This window comes from Typopeltis vanoorti, chromosome 20 (assembly GCF_054136105.1).
Source record: "Typopeltis vanoorti isolate ZY-2024b chromosome 20, IOZ_Tvanoo_1.0, whole genome shotgun sequence".
Taxonomy (NCBI): domain Eukaryota; kingdom Metazoa; phylum Arthropoda; class Arachnida; order Uropygi; family Thelyphonidae; genus Typopeltis; species Typopeltis vanoorti.
Window position 1 is genome coordinate 109,585,451 of NC_143568.1, and position 20,491 is coordinate 109,605,941.

Consider the following 20,491-nt stretch of genomic DNA (forward strand, 5'->3'; position numbering starts at 1 on the left):
ATAAATTTGTTTCTTCTCTTCTTCTTTTATTACATTTTCTTCCATTCTCTAGAACTTCCTTTCTTTATGAGAAAGGAAGTTATAGAAGTTTATCTCAGTCAGTGAGCCATTGTTAAATTCTGAATGAATGAAAATTTAATCCTTGAGTATTTCATTTAGAGTTTTACAAGTAACTTCTTTCCTGGAGCTAGTATTTGTATATGAGAAAAATATAATGCTGACTGTGAACCACCAACAACATTCATTACTGATGTATCTCTATATATATATATATTATGTTGTAGTTAATTATGTTGAAACTTCTAGGAGTTAAAACTGTGAACTTTGTATTAACGTGTAAATGTTTTCGTTATGGAGCAAGAAACATAATCACCTTAAGAAGTTAAGACCTAAGGCAATCGCATGCGACGGAGAATAATTGCGCATGTAGTTTCCCAATAAGCACGCTAGGAGAGAGAATGGCTCTAGGTGTGAGGGAGAAGCGAAGTACTGGCTCAAAGGAGAAAAAAACGGGACGGAAAATGGTAAACCTTGTGCGGGAGATATATAGAGCGTTGCAGCACCAACTCGTGGCTTTTATCCCGTTTCTTGGAGCGAGTGGTCATCTAGTGCGAGAGATCCCCAGGCAGTCATAGGAAGGCACGGACATGCTGACAAGGAGCCGACCGGTCAAGCAAGAATCCAGCTAGAGTACGAGTCCCGAGCCTGTGGAAGACTCTATGCAGAAGGAAAATTATGCTGAAGCACTTGATCAAGTAGCAGCATGTTCGAGCAGTTTACGTCCAAGAAAGTGACCCGTGCCCAAGCCCACAGCACCCATGGAAATTTAGGGGAAGGCCAACTGATTCCAGAGTCACTGGTAAGATGAAGAATTTGTTATTTTAATATTGTGTAATTAGAGGGAATTTACGTGTCTGTCAGAGGAACTTTGTGATATATTTAGAGTTAATACAAAAAGAGAAAGATGAAACCTATTGTTTTATAAAGGAAGATTGTATAGATTTACGTTAGTGCTGTGTGATATAACTAACCTGTCAACTTATTAGTCTCTAGAATTGCAAAATTGTGAATGAAAAGTTAAACTAATAGTGGGAAATTGTATACAATGTCAAGTGAGAATTGAGCTTATATTGGAATGCCAGAAGTTATTTGTATTGCATAATTTATTGATTTCAATTTTAGAATTAATCTAAGCTCTATGCAAATAACTAAATGTGTTTGTAATTTATCTGAACTGTTTAATAAATATATTCATTTGTCAATCTGAAAACTTGCCTGATTTTGATCTTTTTGCACGCTCATAAAAGTCTGAACCATTGCAGGAATTAGAAAAATGAGTATAGCCACGACTGTGATTGAGATTTAACACGTTCGCTGCCACGCTACTTCGGCATGGTCTGTTCCCCTACACCGAGCAATTTCGCTTCTACAAGGTCAGTACAGTAACCTCGTTGCCAGCGGTGAGCGTCATATGAGTATACTCATAGTTGGCTTATGCAGAGCATATACCACCTATGAGAATACACCGTTTGATGCTAGCTCCACAAGCCAAGCATTTTCACTTCTTCAAGGTCACTACAGTAATCTCGTTGCCGGCGGTAAGCATCATACAAGTATACTCATAGCTGGCTTGTGTAGCTGGTTTAACAACTAAGAGTATACTTGTAGTTGGCAGCAAACGTGTTAAGTATTAAATGAATTTAAGTGCTAAGTGAAGTTATTAGGGATTTAAATAGTAGTGTACACTTCTGCATGTTAATTCTCCGACACTGAATTATTTTTTTGTCTAGAATTTAGGATGGCGCAGCATAATATAAATTTTTCCTAAATTTGAAAAGGGATTAACAGCAGAGCCTAAACAAAGGAATTGGCTCTACCTTAAGGCAATCCCTTTGTTCTACAAATCTTGTACACTCATCATCGATTTAATTAACGGCCAAGTAGTAGTAGTGAGACTGTATAGAAGTAACTAGATAGATATATAAGAAACTTGATGGAATAATCAAGGAGATACAATATCAGAGGTAAATAAGTTTAAAATATTTAAAGAATAAAGAACAACCACAATTTTACAAAGGTGCATCTGAGCAAGAATTTAAAAGAAATAAGTAATAAAAGAAGAATTAAGAATAAGATATAAAAATAAATTTACAAAATATTACATAATCATCAGGAAGTACAATACGAGACACGTAACACACACACGCATGCACTAGGCAACATAAAACTAGGTGAAACACATGGACAAAAGACTAGAGTCCTAACGCAGTAACGTGCTCTCTGTGAGCATCTTTTGTCAGCCTAGGATGTAAACTGGGAACTCCAAGTATTAGTGTTTCCCATATTTTGGGAAGTTTAATGCAACCATATTTATTTCAAATTAAGCTGATTTCTGAGAGCAGCTGCATATTCCAAAAACAGTCTTTCTCTTCTAAATTTACTGTGATGGAGCATGTTAGTCTTTTTCCAGTTGATTTTGTGAGCCATATCCATGGTCTGCAAGGCCTGATTACAGAAGTATTGTTTTGTTCTTTCCTGCAGGTGTTGGCTGATATTCTTGCCTGTCTGTCCATAGTAGGCCAGAACAGGGCTCTTTATGTGCTCCAGGCACAGAGGGAGAGAGGAGGAGGGAGCTGATCTTTAGTAGAATGGATAAAGGTAGCATGTAGCAGAGATTATATTTCTTTAAGATTCTGGATAATTTTTTCTGAAGTGCCTCAGACATAGGGAAGGATGATAATATTATTAAAATCTTTCTGAAGAGAAAGTCAAGTATGGGGAGAAGATTGATTTTTTTTCTTCTTACTTTGAGAACTGTAGCCTTTAGATAAGAAAGTGTGGTGTATATAATTAAATTCTGCTGCAAGAGAGGACTCGTTGAAACAAAGATTATAGCCTCTGTTGAATGTTTTAATGATACCATATTTTTGAAAGGGAGGGTGATGGGAAAATTTGTGAATGTTTCTGCCTGTGTGAGTGGGTGTTCTGGAGAGAGGAAAGATGAAAAGTTTTTTTTTGTTTTTTTTCACTTGGTAATACTGTAAATTAAAGATGCCAAGAAATTATATTCTTGGTTTCATCCTTTATCCAAGTGTTAGCAAATGAAGTTTGCACATGAAGTCACTTCACGACTGAGCTACTTTTATATAGAGGCTAGTAACTTCACATTAGCCTCCATAGCTCAGTCGGTATAGATGAGAAGGCCTTTGGTCGGAAAGACTTGGGTTTGATTCCTGTCCTTGACATGAGGAACCTTTATCGTCTCTTTTGACTAAAGGTATGTTAGCTGGTCTCATATAGAGGTAGAGAGTTTCTTCACCTGGGAACTCTGGTTTTTGTCCTCTCAGAACAGACAAACTGGTCCCGTGAACACACGGATCAGCAGACATGAAATACATATTTAATTCCTCATTAGGAGAGCTCAACCCATCCTAAGGGACAGGGGAGGAAAGGGAGAACCCCATACGAAATACATATTTCACATTAATTGCCTTAGTATCCCATAATGTAATACACATATCCTTATGGACAATGTATAATGCTATCCATTATTGAAAGGGCTACTACCCAGACTGGTTTCACTTTTATTGAGTTATGTTTAAGTGCAGGGATATCTCTCTTAAATCTCCAAGTTATCTGCTAGATCACTCTAAATCTCACTGAATGACTCTAAAGTGCAGGGGTCTTCAATGCATGGCCCACAGAGTTCTTTGCCGTGGCCTGCCAGCCATTTTGAAAAAATAACTACTTAACATTAAAATGCGATTAAATAAAAAATAATTTCAATGAAGCCTGCAGGCCACTAAGCTATACAGCAGTATTTAGAATTGTAAGATGCTTTCCAGATATTCACAAGGAATGCTGTGCATTTTATACTTTACATAAAATCCTATAAAAATAAATATTAAATAGATATGCTTCTTCAGCCATCTACCAATGCCAAGCAGTACTTAAGTACTGGTACTAACATTGCAAGTAGATGAAGCAGTAATTCATTCGAGTGTGCTGTCTAGAGCCTTCCAGATACATCTCGAAGGTTCTCGATACATCGTTATTTTCATATAAATACAAGAGGATCTCATCCACAGTCAGTCAGTCATGAACAGTGTGATATTTGTGTATAAGCACACGCAGGTTCGTCGTGTCAGCCATGGCCTATTGTAGTTTTATATTGCTAGACTTTTTTCATTAGTGTGAGACATATTCAGTGGATAATAACCGTTACACAGCCATTTTGGATCATTTTTGGGTTCACCTTCCATCACTATGGCTTCTACAAGTAAAAAATGTAAATGAAGTGATTCTTGTTGGGTTTTTAATGAAAAGTGGACCAATTTGTACTTTTTTGTACCGATTGATGATATGCCAGTGTGTTTAATTTGTCGTGAGTCAGTGTCAGTATCAAAAGAATACAGTATAAAATGACACTATGAGACAAAGCATGCGTCCAATTTCGATCGCCTTCAAGGGCAGCGTTGTGCAGACAAAGTGAATAGTCTCCAAATTGATTTTAAATGCCAGCAGGGCATGTTTAAAATTCAGAGGAAAGAGAGTGAAGCGTGCATCAAAGTAAATTATGTAATAGTTGAAAAATGCCAAAAGATCAAAAGCCTTCTTGGACGATGAGTTTGTGAAACAGTCTCATCACTGCTGGGGATATTCTGTGCCCAAATAATAAGGAAGTCTTTAAAAAAACGAGTTTGTCTGGGTTAACTGTAGCATGACTTGCCAAAGAACTTGCAAATGACATTGAAAGAACTTTAAAAAAACGGTCATCTGAATTTACGTCATATTCACTTGCTTTAGATGAGAGCACAGATGTGAAGGACACAGCACAACTGGCTATCTTTGTCCATGGTATTGATCAACAATTCAGTGTGACAGAAGAACTGCTAGTGCTCATATCTATGAAGGGAATGACAAAAGGCACTGATATTCTTGAAGCTGCCAAGAAAATGCTCCGTCGTTTCTACCTCAGCTTAACCAACCTTGAGGGCGTGATAACTGATGGTGCCCCTGCTATGGTGGGAAAGAACGAAGGGTTTGTTGCGCTGCTACGGAAAGAATCGGAACTAGAAAGAAAAGATTTCATCCATTACCACTGTTTAATCCACCAGGAGAATTTGTGCATGAAAACTATTGGATTTGAGAATGTCATGAAAGTTATTGTGACTGTCGTCAACATTATTAGGGCAAGAGGATTGAATCATCAATTCCAAGAGTTTTTGACCCAAGAGTGCAAAGCGGATCACGGTGATGTGGTTTATTATAGTGATGTGCATTGGTTGAGCAGAGGAAAGGTTCTTAAAAGAGTCTTTAACTTAAGGAGCGAAATACAGCAGTTCATGCAAACCAAGGGGAATCCGATTGCGGAATTTAATGATTCAAATTTAACAATCTTTGATAGAAAAATTATTCAATGTGCCCTTGCTTACATTTTACAAAGACTACATTCTGAGGACACAGCATGCTTTGAAGATGTACACTTTGTTAGGAAGCACATACTTATGTGAGCAGTTCTTCTCTAGAATGAAGCATGTGAAGTCCAAGACAAGAACTCAGATTACGGACCAGCATCTCAAGATTACTCTGCACATAGCAACTTCCAACGTTGACAAGCTGGTCAAGGAAAAACATTGTCAAGTTGCCCATTGACATTATAAAAAATGAATGTTTTCTTCATTAAATTATCTTTTTTCAAGTATTGATTATATTTATTTATCATGAACCCAACTCCTACCTGCACTTTTAAAGCTGAGTTTGTTTATTTTTATAGGATTTTATGTCAAGTTTCTTGTGAATCTGCAAAGCATCTTACAATTCTACTTACCACAGTATAGCTTAGTGGCCTGCAGGCTTCAATGAAATTTTTAATGTGGCCTGCACTGTCTGAAAGGTGTCTGCCCTAAAGGATCACTACCAACCTCATTACTCCTGACCTGAAGAACTCTATGGCAGGAAACTCAGCAGTGGTTCCACGAAGTGACAAGCAAAAACACAACACCAAGTGGAACCTCTCTACTCACCTGGAAAAAAGCAAACCCAGTGACTAGCATTAATAAATGACATCAGTGGCCAGAAGTTATTCCAAGGTTGAAGTAATGCAGAAGTCATACTTCCATATACGAGTAGTCAAAAGATGCCACACTTTATTACTACAATACTCTGGATTAGAGAAGAATGTTGAAAGTTTTTCACTTGGTAATACTATAAATTATAGATGCCAAGAAACTATATATTCTTGGTTTCATCCTTTATCCAAATGTAAGCAAACCAAGTTTGTATGTGAAGTCACTTCATGCCTGGTTAATTTTCTAATTCGCAATAAGAGTTTTAAAATGGGTAGTTTTTTGTATAGGATGTGATATAACTAGTGAGGGGGATAAGAGAGCTTGCTAACTGTTTTACTAATTTATAGTATGGAAAATCTAGGATTTGTGGATTTTTGTTAATCTGTATAATGGTGCGGGGAGCTGAACCAAAGGGTATGAGTTTTTTTGTAATTTCAGGAGGCCAAAAAGAAACTTTTTTGAGAAGTCTTTTCAATTTTTTAATATGAGATTTATAATAAAATTAGTTTAATCCTTTATCCAAGTGTAAGCAAACAAAGTTTGCACCTGAAAATATCTTCAGGACTGAGGTAAAGTAGTACAACACCGGGAAACTCGCAGCAAAGGCGGATCAAGCTCTCAACTCCTTGTCTCAGTATCTCCCATAATGCAAAGCACATCTCCTTGTGGACATGTATACTGCTATGCATTAAGGGAAGGGCCACTACCCAGACCGGTTTCAACCTTTATTGAGGTCTCGTTAGGGAGGCAGACCCAAACGTGGAGATACTAAGGCAGAAGCAATAGGAGAGGTCATATTTACCTATAGGAGTTGCCAACAGGTGTACAACCTTTTTATTGAATTACTCTGGATTTAGAGAAAGATGTTGGAAATTTATTTTTCACTTGGTTAGACTATGATAAATTTAGTTTAATCCTTTATCCAAGTGTAAGCAAACGAAGTTTGTGCCTGAAAATATCTTCAGGACTAGGGTAAGGTAGTGCAACACCAGGCAACTCTGAGCAAAGGTGGACCAAGTTCTCATTACTCCTTGTCTCAGTATCTCCCATAATGCAATGCACATCTCCTTGCGGACATGTAAATATGACCTCTCCTATTGCTTCTGCCTTAGTATCTCCATGTTTGGGTCTGCCTCCCACTGACGAGACCTCAATAAACGTTGAAACCGGTCTGGGTAGTGGCCCTCCCCTTAATGCATAGCAGTATACATGTCTGCAAGGAGATGTGCTTTGCATTATGGGAGATACTGAGACAAGGAGTAATGAGAGCTTGGTCCACCTTTGCTCGGAGTTGCCTGGTGTTGCACTACCTTACCCCAGTCCTGAAGATATTTTCAGCCGCAAACTTTGTTCGCTTACACTTGGATAAAGGATTAAACTAAATTTATTATAGTCTAACCAAGTGAAAAATGAACTTCCAATATCGGATTTAGTTGAATCATAATTTAAAGATATGTAGGTGGAGGAGACTCTGAGAATGATGTCCATTTTATTCTTTTCTCAGTGCTGTTTTACTCCATTAAGTCTCTAACGTGAGTTTTCTCAGCACTTAAGCCTTTACATATAGACCTTTATCTTTTCTATAAAAATATTAGTCCTTAATCCATATTTATACCATGTATACATGTAGCAATGTTGGTCTGATAAAATACAATTCAAATAATATAATAGACCTTATGGTTTCCTAAGGTTTTTATCTATGCTGCTCAGTTAGAATATCCTTATTCAAATAATATAATAGATCTGATGGTTTCATAAGGTTTTCAATAAGGACTGAATTATTATAACAGCTATCAATGTGAGTGTTAGTTTTATAGCTGGCCAGTGGACAAACATATTTGGACAGTGGCTAATATGGTTAAATTTCATGGTAGTCTGGATAGTTGTACATTTTACTGTCCAAAGAATCATAAGGTTATTAACCCTTTCATGTCATTTGTATGACTTTAAATATTGTTATATTCAGATTTTTTTAAATTTAATTTTGCTGACCTTTGTCATATAATAATATTTTGTGGATGAAAAAAAGTACTTAAAGTCAGCAAGTTTTTTATATTATATTTAGGTATATTAAAATATTTTTTTCTATTTGCATTACCATAGACAGTTAGTGTTATCAAGTGGCTAAAGTTAATCCATAAAAGAAAGAAGAAACCATTTACCCTCTGCAGTCCATTGCCTTCAGATATTCATATAAAGTTAAAGGTAATAATATCTGAAATTGTAATGCTTTATTTTCCTTATTCAAGAGTTCAGTTAATGATAAAAGTAATAAATATCAGCCAAAACTTTTGTAAATAAAAATTCTCAAATAGTTCTCAAACAGAAATTCTCAATTTTTGTTGGATACAGTTCTCGTCGTTAATGCATATCATAATGTTGAGAAACTATAATTTCTATTGTATTTGATAAATAAAGATAAAAACATTTAAAATATCAATTAATTCTGTAGCTCTGTTGATGATACCCTTTGGATGGATAGACCTGGGTTTGAATCCTGTCTAGGATATGAAGAACCTTCATCAGAGCTCAGTTTTTGCATATGATGAGTAACTAATTGAATAAATAAATAAACAAGTGTGTGTGCACACATGTACATTTAGTAATGCACTTGTACATTTTATTATTATTATTGCAACCACCATGTGGTTACGCAGTAGCCAATAAAGAAGATTTAAGTAGTAGACTTGCTTATGGTTACTAATCATTACTAGTTAAATGGAAATAACATTGCACATATATTATTATGTTTGTTTGTAGTAACATTCCTATGCCATACGCTATTACAACATGTAAGCACTGATAATGGCCATTTTGTTACTTGAGTTTTGTTTTGAATCTCATAACGGACATGTGTATTATTTAGGAGTGTTTGAGAACAGATGTTACTGGTTAATAATGCCAGCAAGAAAGATGGTGAACTGGAAAGGAAGAAAATTTATCAAGTTAAGTTCTATGATCTTGGAAAAGTTTTTATATGTATTTTATCACTGACTAATGAGAAACTATAAAGTTAATACTATAATGGTATTATTGAGCCTTCTATATTAATGAAAATGTTATGTGATTAATGAAAAGCAAGGAACAAGATGGAATCTGCAGTAAAGTTCTTTTTATTGGAAACCTTTGGAACTGCTCAATTAAATTTATGTTCTTGTGACTTTATAGTTATTCTTTGTACCTACTTGAGCAAAATGAAGGAAATTCTTGTGTAGAGGCTTAAGTGCTGTGAGGACATTATGTTGGAGGTTTAATGGACTTTTTACAGCACTCACAAAGAATTAAAATAGAATTTAATACTTCCTATATTTCGTCCTAGTCACTAGGACATCTACGGGGATTACAAAGACAATTAATGTAACATGCACACAAAAACTTACAATACTAAGCCCAACCACGTGGGTGACAATAAAGTCCTATCTAGGTGGAGCGCCCTCTAAGGGCAGTTGTAGGTGGCCTGGAATGTAAGGTGGGACCTCTGGCGATGACTGTTTCCCAAATCTTCGGAAGCTTAATGCAGCCGTATTTGTTAAGATTTGGTTGGTTTTTGAGAGCTGCTGCTGCTTCTAAGAAAAGTCTCTCTTTCTTGAATTTGCTGTGGTGGAGCATGGTGGTTTTTTTCCATGATACTCTGTGGGTGGTGTCCAAAACATGGTCAGCCAAGCCTGAATGGCCATAGTTGTGTTTAACGATGTACGACTTGTGTTCCTCTAGGCGGATGGATGCTGATCTGCCTGTCTGTCCAAAGTACGCAAGCTTACAGGAACAGGGTACTTTGTAAACTCCAGGCAGAGAGAGAGGAGGGAGCTGATCTTTCGTAGAACGGATAAGGGTAGCCAGTTTGCGGTAGGGCTTATATGCTGTGTGTAGGTTATACTTTTTTAGTATCTTAGCTATTTTTTCCGAAGTGCCACGGATGTAGGGTATGGTGATGGCATTTTTAAATTCTTGTTGATGAGAGGGACGGGGAATGGGGGAGGAATTGATTATTTTTTTGATACTGTGTTCGCTGTAGCCATTGGAGAGGAAAGTTCTGTGTATGTGGTTAAGCTCAGTAGTGAGGGCAGTTCCACTGGAACAAAGATTGTGGGCTCTCTTGGTAAGGGTTTTAATGATGCCATATTGTTGTGAGGGGTGGTGGTGGGAGAGTTTGTGAATGTATCTGCCTCTGTGTGTGGGTTTTCTGTATATAGTGAAGGCAAGTGTATCATTAGGCAGGCGCGTGACTAAGGTGTCTAGGAAGGGTAAACAATTGTTCTTTTCCTTTTCCATAAATTTTCAATGGAAATTTATCTTCATTTTAACACATTTAACAATACGGTAAGTCAAAACTACGACTATCTAGACAACTAAATAGGCTGGCCTTTTTAAAAAGATGTCGGGACACAAGAGTGATACCGAAATGTGTTAAAATGAAGATAAATTTCCATTCCAAAAAAGCACTCCGGATATACAAACGTGCCAGCTTAGCATTACTACGCGAGCAAATCGCCTCTTCTCGTGCCGCCCTCGCAGTGACGAACGCCGCCATTGGCTCCTTACAAGCGGAGCTCTCCACCGTTCTTAACCCTGAACTCTGGTCGATTCTCTCTGACATTTCGGAAACTTCCGCACAGAGAGAATTTCAGAAAATAAAAAACAAACACGTCAAGAAATACAACAGCCTGGTTAAAGACAAACCACAACCACAAATTCAACCACTCCAGACAGTAATAAACCTCTCGTCCAAAAGGCTCAACGATGATGCCGTCAGCGCCCTTTGCCTCGGCCGTAATTTTGCTGTCGCCCCGAGAGAAGTGCCGGTGCTCGATGTTATGGTTAACGTCGAAAGGGGGATCGGTTGCTTACCGTCGGAAGTAGCCAAGAACATCAGACTCGACGTAGCCAACATCCTCGTTCACTCGTCGCCTCCAAAAAGTAACCTATCTTATTCCCAACGCATGGCTCTCCAGAAACTACGCAAAGAAAAAAGTATCGTCATCACCAGAGCAGATAAAGGTAATGCCACAGTTGTCCTTAATACCAGCGAATACAATCGTAAAATGAACATTATCCTCCGCGATCGCGCTACCTACATCCAGCTAGAACACGACCCCACAAAAACGCAAGTTAAGAAATTAAAAATCTTACTTAAAAAAGTAACCTCCTGGCCCCCCGACGTCACGAAAAAACTTAAACCTTTCCGCTCCCGTCCCCCCCGAATATACGGTCTACCAAAAATCCACAAACCTAATTCCCCACTCAGGCCTATAGTAGATGCCACCAATGCACCTTGTTACAGACTGTCTAAACAGCTGGCCAACTCTCTGTCCCCCCTCACCGGAAATTCAGCTTCCTATATAAAAAACTCTACCCACTTTAAAGCCCTCACAGAAAATTTAACCTTGAATAATACAGACATATTAGTAAGCTTTGATATCTCCTCCTTGTTTACTAATATTCCCTTAACTGACACTTTATCTCTCTTAGAAAACGTTTTTCCCCCTGACATCTTAGATCTCTTTTCCTTTGCCATCAACTCTGGGTATTTCGCTTGGAATAACAAAATCTACAAGCAGATAGAGGGAACCGCCATGGGCTCCCCCCTCTCACCCCCCCTTGCCAATTTCTATATGGAAGATTTCGAAAAACGAGCCATAGACTCAGCCCCACTCAAACCTTCTATCTGGCTAAGATATGTAGATGATGTGTTCTCTATTTGGCCTCATGGCCCAGACACGTTAGATTCCTTCCTTGGTCATCTCAATAGCCTACATCCAAGAATCCAGTTTACTATGGAAAAGGAAAAGAACAATTGTTTACCCTTCCTAGACACCTTAGTCACGCGCCTGCCTAATGATACACTTGCCTTCACTGTATACAGAAAACCCACACACACAGGCAGATACATTCACAAACTCTCCCACCACCACCCCTCACAACAATATGGCATCATTAAAACCCTTACCAAGAGAGCCCACAATCTTTGTTCCAGTGGAACTGCCCTCACTACTGAGCTTAACCACATACACAGAACTTTCCTCTCCAATGGCTACAGCGAACACAGTATCAAAAAAATAATCAATTCCTCCCCCATTCCCCGTCCCTCTCATCAACAAGAATTTAAAAATGCCATCACCATACCCTACATCCGTGGCACTTCGGAAAAAATAGCTAAGATACTAAAAAAGTATAACCTACACACAGCATATAAGCCCTACCGCAAACTGGCTACCCTTATCCGTTCTACGAAAGATCAGCTCCCTCCTCTCTCTCTGCCTGGAGTTTACAAAGTACCCTGTTCATGTAAGCTTGCGTACTTTGGACAGACAGGCAGATCAGCATCCATCCGCCTAGAGGAACACAAGTCGTACATCGTTAAACACAACTATGGCCATTCAGGCTTGGCTGACCATGTTTTGGACACCACTCACAGAGTATCATGGAAAAAAACTACCATGCTCCACCACAGCAAATTCAAGAAAGAGAGACTTTTCTTAGAAGCAGCAGCAGCTCTCAAAAACCAACCAAATCTTAACAAATACGGTTGCATTAAGCTTCCGAAGATTTGGGAAACAGTCATCGCCAGAGGTCCCACCTTACATTCCAGGCCACCTACAACTGCCCTTAGAGGGCGCTCCACCTAGATAGGACTTTATTGTCACCCACGTGGTTGGGCTTAGTATTGTAAGTTTTTGTGTGCATGTTACATTAATTGTCTTTGTAATCCCCGTAGATGTCCTAGTGACTAGGACGAAATATAGGAAGTATTAAATTCTATTTTAATTCTTTGTGAGTGCTGTAAAAAGTCCATTAAACCTCCAACATAAAATGAAGGAAAGATGTGTTTAAAGAAATTTGCTTACTAGAAGAAGATACATACAAGTACATTAGCCAGATGAGATCTTCACCTCTTTCTTTTGTTGTGATAGCAGAAATTTCAGAGGTAAGATGGGCTGAATGATTGTTTGAGTAGAAACTAAAAAGAAATAGAAGATAAAGAGGACAGGAAGTTCTTGTATAATCAAAGGGGAAACTACAGAACTTTTAGCTGATTCCCGTGTTCTTGTTTTGTATCATATTTTATGTTATCTCTCAGAATTGAATTTAACTGTGAGTCAGAGAATGAAAGATTTACTTTGAACTCATATTTGGTAATTCCAGAATGGCCATATAGTTGTCCTATGTATTTAATTAGAATTTAAGACTTAAATATATAGAATATTAGAATTTACAAATTGTAATTCTATGGAAAATATGAATGTCAGATCTCTTTAGAGAGACAAAGAGAATTATTTAATATACATAACTAAAAGGTTGGATATGTAGATCAAGGTGAGGAATAACATAAATGGTGCAGTCTGTATACGGTCTAAGAGTAGGTTTTCCTCCCAGAAATTCGGGTTTCCTATGGAACTGGAAAACTATCTAGAAGAACATGATGAGATGCCAGTCATAATATACTATGCAGATAATTAACCACCCTATCATAAGCACTTGTCAGGTTTCTAACCCAGGTTGCTTGTTTGTGACAGATCATTGGACATAATATGGATACACAGCGTGAGAAAGGTGGATGCTCCAAGAGGAGGTGAGAGCATGTGTAGGCAGGAAAGTAATGGGATGACCAGGGATCAAGAGGAAACAGATGTTGTTGCAAAGGGTTCTAAAATGAAGAATCAGAAAGAGAAATGGCCCCAGTCCAGCATGGAGAGAGCACATCGAGTGAATGGTAACAGTGGAACTAGCTGTAGATCCAGAAATGAGTTGTTGTGTTTGTATACCAATGCTAGAAGCATAAGAAACAAGGCAGATGAAATGGTTGCACTAATTGTGTCTGTGTACCCAGAGATTGTTGGAATAAGTGAGACATGGTTAGATGAGGACGACATCCTGACAGGAATAGAGATGGAAAGGTATGATGTGTTTCGTGAGGATAGAAGGGATAAAAAGGGAGGGGGAGTGCTATTGATGATAGAGAAAGAGTTATGTCCATACAAGGTAGAGATGCAAGAGGGAAATAGGGCCAGTGGTTTTGAGGCAGTATGGTGTGAGATAGAGGTGAATAGAATCAAATACTTGGTGGGATGTTGTTATAGACCTGGTAATGTGGATGGTGGTGATAGTGAAATGTATAGTCAAATAAGCCAAGCGAATAAGAAAAGGGTGATCATTATGGGTGATTTTAATTATGGCAATATAGACTGGATTGAAGAGATAGCGACTGGAAGTAAAGAAAATGAGTTTCTTGAGTTTTTGAGGGATAACTACCTCAGACAGTATGTAACAGAGGGCACACGAGGATTAAGGGTCTTGGATTTGGTCATCTCATCGGAGGATGTAATTATAAATGAGGTGTCAAATCATCCACCAATTGGTGAAAGTGACCATGAGGTGATTACCTGGGTGGTTGCCAGCAGTGCAAGGACCCCTGTGAAAAAAGGGTATATGTGGAACTACAAGGGGGGTGATTATGAAGAGCTCAGGAGACAGCTTGCAGATGTAGCATGGAATGAGGAGTTAGCTGGAAAAGAGATCAATGCAGCTTGGGGGATTTTCAAAAACTATTTAGTAGATGCAATGTCTAAATGTATACCACGGGTGAGAAGGTTAAATAAGGTAGGTGTGAGATGGATGAATAAAGAGATTAAGCATGCAATACAGAAAAAAAAAGGCATTGTGGAGACAGCATAAGAGAAGTGGAAGTAACCAACTTCATGAGGTCTACAAAGACCAGGCAAGGAGGGTGACTTGGTTGGTGAGAGTAGCTAAAGAGAGGTATGAACAGCAGTTAGCTAATGAAGCCAAAAAGAATCCTAGGGAGTTCTTTCGATATGTAGCCAGCAAAAGAAAGAATGATTATGGAAGGATGACATTGATTGGAGGAAATGGTATAAAGACAGCTGTTGCAGAATGTGTTGTAGAGATACTTAATGAGCAATTCATAAAGATCTTTCAATCTTGTGAATGTGACTTCATGGAGAGATTAAGAGCAGTTGATGATGGGGAGGAGAGACTGACTGTAAGTGAGCAAGAGGTGTTTGGGGAGTTGAGTAAACTAGATGTAAATAAGGCTGTGGGACTTGATAATATATCACCATGTATTCCGAAGGAGTGTGCCAGAGAGTTGACACCTGCCTTGACATATTTTTTTAATACGAGTCTTGCACTTGGTCAAGTTCCTAAAGAGTGGAAGGAGGGCAAGATTGTGCCACTTCATAAAGGAGGTGATCGAACTCAAGCATCAAACTATAGGCCTATCTGTGTGTCAGGTGTTGTGGTTAAGTTGTTGGAGAAGCTTGTGAGAACTAGGATCCAGAGTTGGGTTGACAACAATGGTATAATCTTTGATGGACAGCATGGATTTGCTAAAGGGAGGTCATGTTTTAGTAATCTACTTACTTATTACAATAAAGTGACTGCTTCCTTGGACAGAGGAGAAGGATACACAGTAATATACTTGGATTTCGCAAAGGCTTTTGATAGAGTACCTCATGATAAGTTGACAGTCAAACTAGAGCAGATGGGGTTGGATATTAGATTGGTGCATTGGATTGGAGACTGGCTATCTGATAGGTATCAACAAGTTGTGTATGGGGGTGCAATATCCAGGAAAAGGAAAGTCACTAGTGGAGTGCCTCAGGGGTCTGTTTTAGGGCCATTACTATTTAACTTATATATTAATGATATTGGTGAAGATTTGGATGGAGATATTCAGTTGTTTGCAGATGATGCAAAGTTGGGACGAACCATAAAGAGTAGTGAAGATGTTGTGGCCTTGCAAGAAGACTTGAATAAATTGAGTGATTGGGCAAGCAAATGGGGATGTGAGTTCAATGTTGCAAAATGTAAAGTTTTAAAATTTGGAAAACAAAGATGGGATGCAGAATTTATGCTTGGTGAGAATATATTGTTGGAAGTAGAGGAAATAAGAGATCTGGGGGTGATAGTGGATAAGGATCTAAAATTTAGGGGACACATCGCCAAAATTGTGAAGACAACACAAAGACTTCTGGGAATGATGCGGAGGACACTGACATGTAGAAGTAGGGAGATACTTGTTCCAATGTATAAGGCTTTGATTAGGCCACACTGGGACTATTGTGCCCAGATTTAGTCACCGGGTTTTCAGAAGGATGAAGAGATGTTGGAAACGGTCCAAAGGCGACTAACTAAGGTAGTTTCTGACCTCTGGAATGTTGAGTATGAGGAAAGATTGAAAAGATGTAATTTGCAGAGTCTCGTGGAGAGAAGGAAGAGGGGAGATATGATAGAGACCTACAAGTTGGTAAGGGGTTGTTATAGGATCAATGGTGGAGAAGTTCTACAGAGAATAGTGGGAGATCAGGGGAGAACCAGAGGTCATCCCTGGAAACTGTATAAGGAGGGTGTGAGTAAGGGTGTGAGAGGCAGGTTTTTTTCGTGCAGAGTTGTGAGTGATTGGAATGCCTTGCCTGAGAGCGTGGTGTCTGCAAGTAGTTTGAATGTGTTTAAGACACGGTATGATGAGATGTGTGTGTAAGATAAAAGGACCTCCTAGATGAGTCTTTGACTCCATGAGGTCTTGTTTAATAATAATAATAATAATAATAATAATAATAATAATAATAACAACACAAAAGGAGAGATGAAATGGGAAGGAAAACATCACGAATTTGCCTGTTTCTTCCTACAAGTAATTAAACTCATGCAGTTATACATGTTATTATGATTTAATAGATTCATGCAACATAAGTAAATAACTAAGCAATTTAATACCAGTACTGTTACTAAGGAATTTTCCAAGTAGTTCAGTCACAGTGGAATCAGTAGCACACAGGAAAGAAATTAGTAAGGACATAAAATAATCAAGTTAGTGATTCTAGTGCCATCATTTTACACTCCATCAAAAATATGTACATTTGATACTGCATGAGGAATGGCCAGCACATGAGCTCATCATCATTATTCTAAGGAACAGTACCTGTTCTCTTTTCCAAGTCATCCTATTTTCTGATTTTCTCTTTAGTTTATAACCTCTTCCAATTAATCTAAACACTGCCTATAATAATGTATACTTTGGCTGTTCTTTTCCTGGAATCTACCCTTCTAATAAGTTTATACACTCGTTATGTCTCAATACATATCCCAGGAATTTCGTCTTTCTTTCTATGATTATACACGCCTAACAAATGTTTTTGTATATCTTTTCTCTTGTGTCTTTCTTAACTTACTTGTAATAAATTATCTCTTTTTCTTTAATGCTTCATTTGCTAGCAATTCTTCTTTATATTTCTAATTTACATCTTCTATCTTCTTGAATAGTTCCTCTAAGATATATGAACCATTTCACTTGTTTGGTATTCTTACCTCTAATCGCTATTGATTCGATTCTAATCACTGACCAGAAAGACTTTTACTAAGCCTCTTTTTGACTGGTTCCCAAGTTAGTTGATCTCTGGCATGGGCAAGTGGGTTTTTTCTTCCTGAAACTCGAGTTTTTCATCCTGTAAACTCAAGAAAATCAACTATAGAACCGTTACTATTATCAGACAGTAAACATAGTGTTAGGATTAGGGACCACAAGATGGTGGCACTTGTCAGTTGCCTCTCTTCACCGGACAGCATGTATAATCTCTGATAGTCTTGGGCCAGCTATCTCTGATTGGCGACCAGTTGAGATTGAACTGCCCCCTCAGTCTCTAAAAGTTACATAGGGCTAAAATGGCCTCGCCTACTTCCTATACGGTAATAAAAGGCATTAGGTGATTTTTATATTTATTTTGTTCTCTGGAACCTGCCATTATTTTAGTTTTTGCTGCATTTATCTTAAATATGCAATTAGATAAAACATCATCCACCCTAGATATTTGTTTTAAATCCTGTTCATTCTCAGCTAATACAGCTATATCATCAGCAAAGCATATCATATGTATCTGCACTCTACCTGCATTTATCATCTTCATTCCTTCTTTTATTACTTTCATTGCATTCCCTATATACAGGTTGAAAAGTAAGGGTGACAATGCACAACCTTGTCTTATTCCTTTCTTCCTTCTGCAGTTGCTTCATTTTCTTGTATTCGTCTCTTTATTTTCTCTCTGGTATACAATTGGTCTTTTGTCTCTCCTGTCAATTCCTCTTTCCTTCATTATTTGAAAAAGCTATATCATACTTTGTCAAATGCCTTTTCCAAATCTATCAAAGCAATATATGTAGTTTTATTTACTTCATTTCTTCAGTCTATTATTTGTCTTAAAGGTAGTATGACTTCTCTAGTTTTATTATTATTATTTTTAATTTATTATTATTTTTTAATGTGGCTCTCACCCTTGTCAGGTTTATTAGTTAAACCTAAAGTAAATTCATACTGTGGGTGGGCTAAGAATTTTTTTCTCTATTTTATTGATTTTTATATATTTTTTGTGTTTTAATTCATTTTTATTTAATCTGGAAACCCTGCTTTAGAGAGAAAACATCGAACTTTTTTCAAGTCACTTCAGTTCTCCAATAAGGTCGGGTGATGGCTAGATCCCACTAGCATGCCCATGGTGGGATTCAAACCCACAGCCTATTAGTTGGAGAGCAGATATGTTAACCACTCAGCCAACCAGACTGGCAAGTTCCTTTACCATTCTGGAATCTAAAGTAATCTCCATCTAAATAATATTCAATTTTTGATTTTATTCTTTGCATTACTGTATTTAGTATAATCTTTTTAGGCATGATTGAGTAAATTTAATGTTCAATCATTTTTAGTCTGAAGCATTCCCTTTCTTGGATATTGTTACTATCAAACTTGTATAGAAATCATATACTTCTTGTCCCTCTTGATAGAATAACCTAATCACTTTAAATAAGGTTTCTTGTGTTGCATCTCCCAGATTTTTTAAAATTTCAGTAGGTATTTCATTTGTTCCTATAGTTTTCCAGATAGGTTGTTCTTTAATTGCTTCTTAATTTCTTCATTTGGTATCTCTTGTCCAAGACTTTTTCAGCTTGATATTCTGGTTTCATAATTTCACTATTCATAGTTTCTCCACTATATGTCTTCAAGATATTCTTTCCATCTCTCTCTGCTATCTCTTTGTTACCAGTCATTTTCCTTTTTTTTTTCTTTTTTTTTTTTTTTTTGTGTACTACTTTACTTTTTGGAAATGCTTGTGTGCAACAATTATTTGATATGCTTTTGTCAGCTCCTCCTGTTTTTAATTTTTCAACTCCTTTACACATTTCTTCTATCCAGTTTTCTTATGCTTTTTACAATCTTAATCTTGTTCCTCCATGCTCTCTACAGTTTTTCTTTTCCTTGCTTTATTTCATTCTTCTATTAAACTAAGTATCTTATTTGTAATCCAAGGATTCGAGTTATAATTTTATTAATCCTAATGCTGTCTGCTTATTTTTTAATTATATCATTGATGACTGCCTCTTTCTCACTATTCATCTCAGACATGCAGTCTGTTTCCTTTTTAAATAATATCCGAGATTTTTAATATTCCATTTTGTCCTCCTTATTCTATGTATTTTTTTATGTTTTAATTGTATGTCCTGCAATAAGAAGTGAGTGGTCACTCTAGTTAACCCAATTTTCAGATGTTATCTGCCTTGCTTCTGATTCCTGACTTGTTATTCCAGATTGTTGTTATATCAATTAAACAATGACAGCATATTCAGTCTTTTGGAGAGTAGCTAAGGGAAACTAATTTGAGAATGGGTTTATAAGCAGTTTCTACCTGACATTTTGAAATTGAAATTTTATTAATACTTGAAGTAGTACAAATCAAAATGTAATACAATAAATGCAACAAGTATTTAGAATAATGCAAATGATAATAGTAGATAATAAAAAGTAATACTATAATGTTATAAAAAAATTCCTTCGATTATTTTTCACGTGGTAATATAGAGATTAATAAGGGGTGCTTAAGGGTCATAGCTGTATAACTGAGAGGAGACCTCCACATAGCCTTTAAAGAAATGCAGAGAACTGACCAGGGCTTCTGACCTAATTTCCAATCCTCACCTTCTCGTAGTGCACCCTGTTGGGTATCTACTTGGATACTGAACGAACGAGGATGGGCTGGCAATTTGGGATTTAGCCAACCAAATTGTATTCTTATTGGTTAAACCAATATACAAAATGATGGTACAACATGACAAAATTTCATGCCGGCTGGGGCGTCGCCCAGTTAAACAAGGCCCCTGTTGTTTTCGCCAGGGAACCAGGGCGAACAACGAAAAGTCAGCTACTGGAACAAATCTGAAAACATGCCCCAACTCAACATCACCAGAGTTAAAGATCGGTACTATCAACATAAGAAGCCTGAATGGCAAAGAAATGGAGCTAGCTGAGGAATTAGATAAGTACCAGATCGACATAATAGGGGTGACTGAAACAAAAAAGACCAAAACTGGTGAGAACTTTCTGAGCAATAAATACAAAATGTTATATTCAGGCA

At 37.4% G+C, this 20,491-nt stretch overlaps 1 protein-coding gene across 1 annotated transcript in view; it reads left to right on the top strand.

Moving 5' to 3' along the window:
• The window catches only part of hob (bridge-like lipid transfer protein family member hobbit), an 844,941-nt gene that overhangs the window by 383,657 nt on the left and 440,793 nt on the right, over positions 1 to 20,491 (top strand). Inside the window, exon 23 of the mRNA XM_090409957.1 lies at positions 8,175 to 8,276. Coding sequence (XP_090266083.1) covers positions 8,175 to 8,276 — 102 coding nt within the window. The remainder of the gene's footprint in view (positions 1 to 8,174; positions 8,277 to 20,491) is intronic.